The sequence below is a fragment of the Cryptomeria japonica genome, chromosome 9 (genome assembly GCF_030272615.1).
Source record: "Cryptomeria japonica chromosome 9, Sugi_1.0, whole genome shotgun sequence".
NCBI classification, from domain to species: Eukaryota; Viridiplantae; Streptophyta; class Pinopsida; order Cupressales; family Cupressaceae; genus Cryptomeria; species Cryptomeria japonica.
The window spans coordinates 502,673,667-502,686,020 of record NC_081413.1 but is presented as its reverse complement, the minus strand read 5'-3'; the positions used below and the strand labels follow the sequence as shown (position 1 = coordinate 502,686,020).

Below are 12,354 nucleotides of genomic sequence, written 5' to 3'. Positions count from 1 at the left end.
CACCTCTCTGCCTGAGTGTTTGGTCATTCTGGGTACTAGTTCAATCACCCTTCCTGCTGCTGGCGATTCATATTTTAAGTTTGTGGCACCTTTCATTGAGTATTGAATTTATTAAAGCAAATCGAAATTACCTAGCTAGGCATGGGTTTTTTAGGGTGCATTGGGATGTGTGCCAAATAATGTGAGGGTTTTGATGGCTTCCATTTGGTTTGTTTTAGTCGCTGCTGTTATAGTGTTAGTTTGGGAGTGATTTGGGGTGGTTTGAGTGAGTATTGAGAGAGATATGAGTGATTTAGTGGGTTTATAGGCTACTGGTTATGTATTTCCAGCTTGCTGTTTTGATGTTAGTAAGAGTTTCATGATCATTATCTTTTATGTTCAGCATTATTCTTCTACTCTCACCCTCCCTTTTATTGTAAGGTTAAGTAGTAGTACTACTAACCCATTCTGGATTGTAATTTCTCATCCCGCTAAAAAGTGGAAGAGGTTGACTTGCCGCCTACATCTGTTAAATTGTAATTCAGTCCTCCCGCTGCATAAGCGATCGAGTGATGATTGGTTGTAATGGTCCTCCCGTTGCATAAGCGGTTGAGTTGAGTATTTTGTAATTCAGTCCTCCCGCTGAAATATTGCGGTTGAGTGATTTGTGTCTATTGTATGGTTCTCTTGGCTGGTTCACAGCCAAGTTTCTTTCTTTCCTTCTGGATAAGCAAAAGGGGCTGGCTTGCCGCCCAGTATTGTATTTACTTTATCATTCCAGAAGATTTGTGATCTAACGATCCCCTCATCACTGTATGCTCTCACCTTCCCACAATGGGCACTTGGTGAGCAGAAAGTGGAAGGGTTACATTTTTAGCAAGCTTTGAGTTTATGTTTTCTAACCTTAACAGGTTATGTGCTGGTTGGTAATTCTTATTGCTCCTAAAAACAAAATTTTTTTTATCTGGGATATTACAGGAAAACAATCATGTTTAAGTTGGGGTTGTTTCGATGAAAGTAGGGAATTTTTAGTGTATCCTCATGAGTAGTTGTGTTTTGAATGGAGTAACTTGCTATAAACTTGTTTGTTGATGCTCTAGTGGGTTTATTGCCACTCGCATTAGGCTTGCAATTTTTGATTTCTTTTCAAGTTTTGAAACAATGACTACGTAGATTTTGATAAGAAATTTTTTTGTAAGAGGATAGATATTTCTGAAGTGTTGAATGGTAAGCAAATCTTTTATAGTGATTTGATTTTTTGTAGCTTTTGACTAGAAAAATTTAAGGAATGAAAAATACAGAATGGCATGCAAATCTTCTTATAATTGCTGGCAAATGTTTCTTCCTCAATGAGGAAAAGCATTGTATTTACTTTTCTTTGGCAATTCTGATAACTGTATATAAATTTATATCAAATCTAAGCAAATACGCTTTTAGAAAATTTTTTCAATGTTGAATTTAAAAAATGAGCTTGTTTTTGAAAATTTAGCCAATTTGCAGAAATAAAAGCCAATAAAAGTTTTCTTTGGTTTTGATTTCAATGTTTTGTAGCTGGTGGGAGATGAGATTGGGAAGGGAGCCTATGGCAAGGTTTACAAGGGTTTGGACCTGGAAAATGGCGATTTTGTTGCCATTAAGCAAGTTTCCCTTGAAAACATTCCACAAGACGAACTCAACAACATCATGGTTTGGAAAATATTTTATTGTTTATCTTGATTTACATTTTTTTTTACAATAATGGTTATGAATTTAGTTTTTTATAAATAACTTCATATTCAAAGACAAATTTGATTTTACTTTTAGAAACTTAAGGTTTCTGTAGTGATTGATTATTGAAAAAGGATTTGTAGTAAAAAATTGTGTAACTTCAAATTTTTTATAATCAATGTTTTGGGCCATGCATGGTCGGCTGTCATGCAAATCAGAGATCTTCATATTCGATAACTCTTCATAGTTATATGAGGTTAGGTAGCCTTAGATAATTGCAATTTATAATTCTTTGTCAGTTTATCTTTCTTTACAATTCTTATATTTTATTTAAATTAGTCACTTGCTTTTTAAGATCAATATCCTCTATTAGTGAGTAATAGATGTTGGTGCATATCATCCAGAAACGAATACTTGACTAAATATTAAGTTTCACCTTGTCCATCCCTTCTTGTGTTTCCATAACATCATTCTTAGCCAACCCGCTATTACTATTTGCAACAAGGGATTCCCCTTGATCAAATGGTCCATGAGGCTAGCCAAAGAAAATCCTTGGCTAACAGATATAGGTAGAAAGTATTTCATGAAAGGAAATCTCTCCAAGAAAAATGGCAGATCACACCCCCAATTCTTTAGCTTTATAATTATCCTCACTTAACTTGTTTGGTAGTCATTATCCTTGGATGCTCCATAAAAGTTTAGCTGCTTGAGGCAGCTTTTTGTAGGTGGATACCATTTAATTATATCTTTGTGTGTACCTTTCGTAGGCCCCCTAAAGCAGGGAGGTAATTTTGCTGCTGGTTTATTTGCCTTTCTAGATTTAAATTTTTACTAGCTTTCTTGAATTTCATAATTTTGGTTGTTTGGATTGGTGGACAGCCTTCCTTTCACCTTTGGTAGCCCCCCCCCACAAGCAGGGAGGTAGTTTTGCTAATTTATTTGCAATTGTAGATTTAAATTTTTACTTGGCTTTTGTGAATTTCATAATTTTTGTTGTTTGGTTTGGTTTACAGTCTTTCTTTTAGGAATGGCTTTACTTCATTTATAAGACATTAGCTTATATAAATAAAGCACATATTTTTAAATCAAGAGTAATTTACCTAACTATTTGTTTACTAAATTGATTCCTCGTTCTTATTTGAATTATTGCTATTTTTGTTGCATTTGAAAAAATATTTTGTTATTTACCTTGCTTTAGAGGCCTTGTTTAAGGAACGTTAGTAGATTTGTAAAAAAATTCAGACACCTATAAACATCAGTAATTTTCTGATTTACTTTCCCTATAGATTTGAACTTTTTCTTGTATCATTATATTTGTTGAATGTTTTGTTGTTTAGCTCGCTTTGTGGTTTTTCTTAGAGGAAAGATTCAATTTATTCTATGAATAGAATTAGTTTGTACGAGTACTTTATCCTCATTTTCAAATCAACTGTAATCCTTTTAAATGTTTTAGCAGTATAAAAATTCTCAAGCACTTATCTAATTTTTTTCTGATTTTAATGCATTTAGAAAATATTTTATAGTTTTTAGCTTGCTTTATGGTTTTTCTTCCAGGAATCACTTTAGTTATTCAAACATTTCACTTGGGTTTAACTGTTAGTAATAATATTGCTGTTTTAAAGAATTCTTGTGTATTTCACAATATGAGATATCCCTTGCTAAATCTGATTGAAAATTTGCTGATTTAAATGCTCAAGGAATATCGTCAACTACTTGTCATGAAACCTCTAATTCGCTGTCATTTGTTTCAGACTGAATTTGCTTACTTGAAATGGTTTCAAATAATGTTCAAATGCTTGTAAATTATCGCTACAATGTCTAAGCAAAGAACTAGATGCAAATGCAACTTCTTTTGGTCTTTTCAAATGCATATATAAGGAATTCTACATGTAAATGTGCACCTACAACCAACTGTCATTTTCACAAACACTTGGCATGCAAACTACTATCACGTTGAATATGGACATATTATCAAATAATTGGCCCGCAACTAACTCCTCCTCTATCATATGCAATCGCCAAATACAATAGAACATGTAGTTGCCAAGTCTATAGGATTACGTCCATGAATCAATTACAATGTTAGGTCTGATATTAAAAAGACATCTACAACAACAATTCCCTAATGAAGACATATGATCAATGCCGTAAGGAATATGCATTAAAACCTTGTATGATGTGCATATATGAATTGTAGACCTGATCAGCACCGTCCAACAATTCTGAGATCCACTCAATGAAGAATCACACCTCCCATTGTAAATTCGCACTAGCCCTAAGTAGTATGGCTGGGCAAAGAAGATTGTACAGCCAAAATGCAGCTGCCAATGTCCACAATCTTGGGCTTCTTTATGCTATTATCTATTAAGAACCTTCCCCTCTTCTAATCCACTGAAAACTGATGAATTACTTAGAGATTTGAAGCACAATTAGAGCTCCTGTGTGGAGCCACCCTCTAGACCAAATTCAGAAGATATTTCACTCCCACAAATGGTCACACACTGAAGATTATCCATTCTCCAATGGCTGCTTGCATGCTGAAAAACCTAGCTTTTGCTTGCAGAGAGAAATTCATGAAGAGAAAATACAATAATAATTTCTTAGCTCGATTTCCCAAGCAATTTATATATTCTCCATGAAGGGGGTCGAATTTCTCCTAAAAAGCACAATTTCAACTCATTAAACATCTTTAATGTTGGCATAATAACTTAATTTCACCCCCTTGTCCTAGGCACATCACTTAAATAATCAATTGGCCCCTTTTTAATGATGCAAAGACCCCTTCTTTATGAAATATTAATAACTTTATAATATAACATTAAATGCCTTATTATAATTAATTATTAATAAAGTGTTCACTTTTTTAATAATTAAATAATCATTACTCCCCAAATAATCATTATTTCTCAATTTTATCTGCACTTGGGAGTTAACCATTTTATCCTCTTTATGTGCAACTGCCTCACTAAAAATAGAAAGGGAGACCCTCTATGTAACTTTGACTTACTATAAATAGTAAGTAATGCATACGGTGTCCTGGAGACCTCAAACGAAAGCCAAAACTGCTAACCACTGCACACTGGAAATGATACAAGCCTCAAAAGACCCTCGAACCATCCTCATTAGCCTACAAGGGTCAGAATAATGGGCTAATCATCCAAAAATCCATGTTTGCCAAAATGGGGACATGACATAATGTTTTTCCAACTTTATCGCATTTGGAAAGATATTGTTTTATTTAGCTTTCTTGATGGACTTATTTTTAAGAATAATTTTTTTCTTTTCAAATAACTCATTTGGATAGAGGAAATAAGAGTAATCAAGTGCGACTTCATTTGATTAATAAGATGAATTCTTTTGCACTTATTTTGATTTTTGCCTATTTTTTAGTCATATTTAAACATATTAGATATCTATCTTGCTTAATAGTCTTTTTCCCAGAAATTGTCTTAGTTCATAAAAATAGCTCACCTGGCTTTCAAAATCCATAGTAATTTTTCTGACTTATTTAATTGATTTGAAGCTATGCTGATTTTATTGTATTTGTTTTGGCAATCTGTTTTCAATGTTGCTACATCTTCGTCGGCTGCAGCAAGAGATTGACCTCTTAAAGGTATTGTGTTATAACTTATTCTACATTGTCTTTAATAGAGTAAATGAATTAATTTGATTTTTTATCTTGGTTCTACTGTTGCTGTAATTTACGTAGACATAACTGGCCATCTGGCACTAGAAGCGAAATTTCTCTGAACTGATATTTTTTTTGTCAGATTAGAATAAACAGTTTCTGTAAAAAGTATACTCTATTGCTACATTGAAGTGGCCCTTACTTTCTAAATTGGCAAAAATTTGATTCAGTTGATCCAAAGCTAAGTTTTGACATGTTCTTAACAACTTTATTTTATGGATTGCATTGCCTTAAATATATAAATTTGTTTAATAAAAGAGAAAATTATATTCAAATAAAAAAGGTAGGAACCCAAACACAGAGATTCAAAGGAGACATATCTATTGACAGTCCTAGATTGCTAGGATACTAGGAAAAGAGAAAACAAAGAACAAACACTAAGGGTCATGTCTACGTTTCTAGTGATTATTACACACTATCCACCATCAAGAAAACACCAGACAAAGAAACCAGGAAATGCTTATTCTTCTTCCTTTCATGCCATGTTTCTTTCCTCAGCACCATTTGATGAGCACTTCTCACATTTTTCGTGTGTAATATTGGCTATAAAATTTCTCTTGTAGGAACCAAAACTTTTGGTTAATTGGAAAATTTTGGTTCAAGTGATCTAAAATTTATTTTGGCATGATCTTAATTACTCTATCTCATGGATTGCTTTACAAAGATGTAAATATATGTTTTAGTAAACTAGTAAATTTAAATCAAATTAGAGAAGGGAAGGAAACCCAAAATAAATATTCAAAAGAGAACAAATCTATTGACAGTCCAAGACGGACATGTTATTAGGAAAAGAGGAATCAAACAACAAATGAGCACTAAGGGCCAACTCTATCTCTAGTGACTTTTTATCAGGTATTTCCTATCAAGGAAACACTAGACAAAAGAGTCTTGGAAAACCTTATCCTACTTCGTCACTTGCCATGTCCTTTTCCTTGCCATCATTTGGAGAGTTCTCATGTTTCCTGTAATGTCCCCTTTATTTGGACCTTATAATTTATTTAAATTATTAAAATTTAAGTTGTTGAAAAATAAATAAATTTAAAGACAACTTATTTCAATAATTTAACTAGGTCATTAAAGTGGCTTTTTATGTCAGTGAAGAATTATTAGAGGTCACCTTATTATTTCCCATTTGCAAAAGTTAAAAATTAAAAAGTGAGGGAAATTTCAAAGGTCTTCTAGAGGCTTCCTCAGGGAGCTATAAAAAGACAATTTGTGTCTCATTGCTATATGGTTGGTTTATTATTTTCTTTGGAAAAGCTCTAAGAGCTTCAAGCTTTTCAGGAGGCCCTAGGATGGAAACCCTTGGGTTTGGGGAATTGGACGAAAATCCAATTCCATTTCTGACATGGATTCATCCAGGATTCACAGTTGCACTACAAAGTTCAGATTGTTGGAGGTTTCAGCTAGAGATCTCACAAAAGGGTTTAGCGGATAAGTTATCAAATTTCTGAAGTCTCATTTTGAGACAAATTTGTAGATAATGGGATTTAATGCTATATTCATGGATAGTAAGGAAGAATTGCCTGGTTTGTTGTAATGATGATATTGGAATAAAATAAAGTATTATTTATTAATCCTAGGCATGGTCTTTATTTACTTGTTATAGTGTGAAAGTGCTATAAGAAAATTGTGGATTTCCTCTCTAAGCAGTAAGGCAAGTTATTATATGATCTGGCTTTAAGCTGCAGCTTTATTTATTAATTAGTGTGTGAGAAGTTTGGATGCCACTGCCATTTGAATTAAGTTTATTAGCCACATCATCTTGGGGAGGTTTTGGGAATATCATTGAAAGATTTTATTTTGAAGTTGGGCAAAATAATCATTTGGTGAAATCGTCATTTTGCACGATTATTATTTCCCTTTCCTCATGTGAGAGGAAAACCATTATAAAGGCATGGAATTTATATATAAAATGAAAGGGGATCGATTTATCATTTTATACTTACCGTGAGGATTTGTTGAGGTTGGCATTTGATATTTAAGAGGCCAACTTGGAATGAAAAGTTAATGTTATATTTCTTTGAACTGCTCTCTTCCTTTGTTTCACATGAGCATTTTGTAGCAGGTTGTGGTTGCATTTCTTCTTTGCCTCCTTAATATTTGGCGGGAGCTGTTTGGGAATGGTTTGTGGCTCTTAGAAGGTACGTCTATGTGTATTATCCCCTGGTTTTTGGAACGTGGCTGCAGATTTCAAGGTTCTATCTGAGTTGGCATGATCTTCTACTGTTCGAGGCCTCTATTGGAATCATTTTCAACTTCTCTTTTTATCTTTGGCCGCCTATGTTGGGTCTGAACCTCATTCCTAGACATGAGGAAGAAATCTGAGACATATATTTATGTATATTATCACTTCTGCTTAAAGACTGGGTATTACCATTTCATAACACCTTTTAATATTGATACTTTGGATTCTGCTATTCGAGTATTAATAACTCTGTATCTGGCTGAAGATATTTCCTTCTTTCCTAAGTGCTAGAGTTCCCTTGGAATTTGGTGCTGAGCATTAGAACACTGCAATATTAATTAATATTGAAGGAAAGGGTGAAAGATAGGTGGGAACTTGATGGCTACCAACAAGAGTGTGGAATAGTTTTTAGATGCTGACAAGATATTCACATTCTCTACTGTTGTCAAACATTAAGGAAAAGTGTAAGAGCTGCTGCTATTGCTATATTTATGACTGTAGACTTTGTTGATGGTGTTTTCACACACTATCGAACACAAAATAAAATACTAAGAATTCTATCCTCTCTTGAACAAAATCTCCCCTTATGCTAAGCTTCGTGGCTCCAAGGTTCCAGATGTCACAAGTTGGACTTATGTTGAATCTTGAATGCTTGATTATTGCTGGAACTTGGAATTGTCACTTAACTTTAAAAAAGAGAAAAGGATGAGGGTTGAGAAAGCTAATCTACCTCTAGGAATGTAAGAGCAATGGACAATCTTTGATGAAACTCGACTAAGCTTTACTTTGACATGCAACGAACATCTCCACAAGGTTAGTGCAATCTCCTAAGGATAGCTTTATGATTTTCAAATCACCACTACAAGCATAGATACCCTCAAGGTGAGGCATATCAATGAAGGAGTGATAATTGAAGTTAAGCTTGGCTAAGATGGATCTAGTTGACTACACAAGACACTTTACAATAAACAAGGTGTTAGTAGTATGGATGTACGAATTTTACCATTGATCATGCACAAAGTTCTTCCATTCATCTAACAACATTAAAATTAAATGAGAAGTAGAGACCATACAAATTGCTGAATCAACATATTTCACCATATCTTCAATGAAGTTTACATGTTTCTTACAACAATGTCTAAGGCAACAATCTTTGCGTTATCTTCTTGAAACATGTAAACTTCATTGAAGATATGGTGAAATTCATATGTTGATTCAGCAATTTGCATGGTCTCTGCTTCTCATTTAATTTTCATGTTGTTTAGATGAATGGAAGAACTTTGTGGATAATCAATGGTGAAATTCGTACATCCATACTACTAACACCTTGCTGATTGTAAAGTGTCTTGTGTAGTCAACTAGATCCATCTTAGTTACATGTTTCAAGAAGAGAAGGCAAAGAGTGTTGCCTTAAACATTGTTGTAAGAAACATGTAAACTTCATTGAAGATATGGTGAAATTCATATGTTGATTCAGCAATTTGCATGGTCTCTACTTCTCATTTAATTTTCATGTTGGTCAGATGAATGGAAGAACTTTCCGGTTTACTATGCAAGACACTTTACAATCAGCAAGGTGTTAGGAGTATGGATGTACAAATTTCACCATTGATCGTGCACAAAGTTCTTCCATTCATCTAAACAACATGAATATTAAATGAGAAGTAGAGACCATGCAAATCGTTGAATCAACATATGAATTTCACCATATCTTCAATGAAGTTTACATGTTTCTTACAACAATGTCTAAGGCAACAATCTTTGCCTTATCTTCCCGAAACATGTAAACTTCATTGAAGATATGGTGAAATTCATAGGTTGATTCAACAATATGCATGGTCTCTACTTCTCATTTAATTTTCATGTTGTTTAGATGAATGGAAGAACTTTGTGCATGATCAATGGTGAAATTCGTACATCCATACTACTAACACCTTGTTGATTGTAAAGTGTTTAATAAACTGCCACTAAACTATTCTCTATTTACTATTAATCCTTACAAATGAATGAGTGTATCCTTATATAGTGCTCTCATTGCAATGAAGGGCCAGGATCAAATCCTCATCAATGGCCAAGATTGAAAGATAGAAACCCTAATTAAGGTTTGTTACACCCATTACAAAGCATTTAATGTTTGACCAATGATAAATTTACAATAAATAGGACACATGTCCTTGACTGAATTTTCGTCCAATAGATGATGACGGTAGGTACATTGAACTTTGTGCCCACATGTGGTAGTTATCTCTTTGTTGGACAAGTTAGGTACATTGAATTTGGACGCCTTAGCTTGAAATAATATGATTGGCTAAATGATGACTGGACACCACCCTAGCTTGCTTGATTTGTGTAACTCATCACAAGATGTAAATGTATGAGGCATATCTCCTGATACTCAGCATTTCTAAGCGTTAGGTGTATGAGATGATGAAGGTAGATATTCGCAAATTACATCATCTTGCCTGACTTGATCATCTTCACTTGAAGCCTTCGTCTTGGGTAACCCTCTTGCTATACTAGCAATGATTCTTGGATTTCCGAAGGAAATTCAAGATATTTGTAAAAGTTCTTCCTTGAGTGCTTGATGTTGATCACTACTCTTTGCCTTGTAGTGCTTTTCCTTGTGATGAGAAGTTCTCTCAAATGATGAAGTCTTCCCTCCATGTTTTTTGATGTAGACTTTCATGATATCCATGTTTGATCCTCTCTTTGTTCATGCGGTTGATCCTCATCTTGCAATGATGATGAATGTTAGAGTGTTCTTTATGTATCTCTCCTTACATTAATTCTGAAAGACAAAGAAGATATGGCTTAAATTATGATTGTGGATGAAACATAAAAATAATTATGACAAGAACTGAGAGTTTGTATTCAAATTCATATTGATAATCATTGTGAAAAAGTGGAACAAACCCACTGAGAATGTTTATACACATCTGGAAATGGTACTTCAAACTCAAAATTTTTATTCCAAATCTAGAAGTGAGGTAAAACAATAGAGAATTGGAGTAAAATAGTAATAACAGAGTGTTCCAAATGTTAGACAGAGCCACATACATAGATCTAAGAAGAGGAAGTGAATCAGAACCTGTAGCTGAAAAATCCAGGCCGAATTATCGGGACCAGGTGGTAGGTCGCCTTGGTCCTGCAACTTCTGAATAGGCAAGTGGGAGCTTTTTTGGATTAGGGAGATGCATAGGATCCACCTGTAGGAAGATTGGACAAAATTTTGGGGACCAAGGTGGTAGGTCACCGTGGTCCTCTGCTTTTGGCTCCTATAAAAGCTGACCCTGTTTGTTGTCATCTATTCTATGAAAATCTTTGATCACAGCTCCTGAATCAATTTCCTAAACACAAAGAGAGAGAAAAAGGGTTGTGGGTAGGGGTTTGCCTTGGGTCAAACCTCGATATAGGAATTAACCTTGAAATTGAAATGATAATTGAAATGGAAAGAATTGCAGCAAGATGCTTTCCTTTTGAGGGAAAGGCTAGATCTGAAATTGAATGCTTGTAATTGAAGTTGATACCTTGATGAAGTTTGTTTGAATCCTCACACAAGGGTTTAGATGTCATGTAGAATGTCTTCATGGAAGTTTGATCATGGATGCCATCTTGAATGCTTGAACTTGACATAACTTGCCCTTCGATGCTTGACAAATGATTGATTGCTTGAACTTGACGTAACTTGCCCTTCAATGCTTGATTGCTTGAACTTGACGTAACTTGCCCTTCAATGCTTGACAATTGCTTGACAAATGCTTGATTGCTTGCTCACTTGAATGGAATTTGCTAGAGTGTAATTGAGAGAGAGATCCAACTTTGGCTTAGATTTCATAGACTTAGACTTCAAATGAGAGGGGTAGGCCTCCTTTTATACTCAACCGTCCAAAAATTATTTGAATTTCCGAAGCAAGTCAACATGGGACCTACTTTTCCACCCACTTGATGTGACCATTGAGGGCACCAAATTTGGATCTTGATTACGAGGACCAAGGTGCTGGGGCACCTAGTCCTGAGCTAGGACCATGGCACCCTAGTGTCTTGGTTCTGGTAATCAGGACTAAGAATTGGACAAGAGATAGAAGGGGAGTTGAAAATGCAGGTTTCAGAAAGGTGTGAGTAGAATCAAAGCAGGCATCAGGCACTAAGAGATAGAACGCCAAGGTGAGGTCTAGGTAAGGACGAAATTGTATGTGGATACAATTTATGATGCTATAGATACAATAATGCACTTTGTTACACACTTGTAATATCCCCTGCTGTTATATGACTGAAAATGTAGGGAATATTAACAAACAATTGACTGATAACCTGCTGTTCTAGTTTTCAGACTGTATAACCTGCGTGTTATGCGGTTTTGGACAGCTGTATAATTCGGCTGAAGCTATTCTGGCTCCAAAACAGACCTTTCGTACAATGTGATAGTGACGTGTTAGTCAATCACAGCCGTTTATTGCAAAATCGACGGTGTAAAACGTGCGAGTAACATGCGTGTTAGTCAATCCGTACTACTGTTTTGGAGCCAGAATAGACGCGTCCGTATAATTCTGCGTGTTATGCAGTTTAACTAGGCATATGACTTATATAAACTTCAGACTTGATTTGGCCATGATATTATTGCTTGCAAACGATTCTAAAACCTTAAGACAACCTTCTAGGGTGAACATGCAATAGTTTTTGTGTTTTTCAGATGCATATGCATGAATTAAATGCAAGAAATGCACACCTACAGCAGACTGTTATTTTTACAAACAACTGGCATGCAACTAAAGGATTGAAGTAACACCATATA

The 12,354-nt window shown here is 34.7% G+C and overlaps 1 protein-coding gene across 4 annotated transcripts in view; it reads left to right on the top strand.

The window, feature by feature from the left end:
* Positions 1 to 12,354, top strand: part of LOC131039328 (MAP3K epsilon protein kinase 1) — a 354,450-nt gene that overhangs the window by 35,970 nt on the left and 306,126 nt on the right. For 3 of the 4 annotated variants that reach the window (XM_057972039.2, XM_057972037.2, XM_057972038.2), the window contains 2 exons: positions 1,531 to 1,665; positions 5,279 to 5,299. In XM_057972039.2, coding sequence (XP_057828022.2) covers positions 1,531 to 1,665; positions 5,279 to 5,299 — 156 coding nt within the window. Of the gene's footprint in view, positions 1 to 1,530; positions 1,666 to 5,278; positions 5,300 to 12,354 lie in introns of those variants that run through there. The other variant, XM_057972040.2, reaches the window with a different exon arrangement.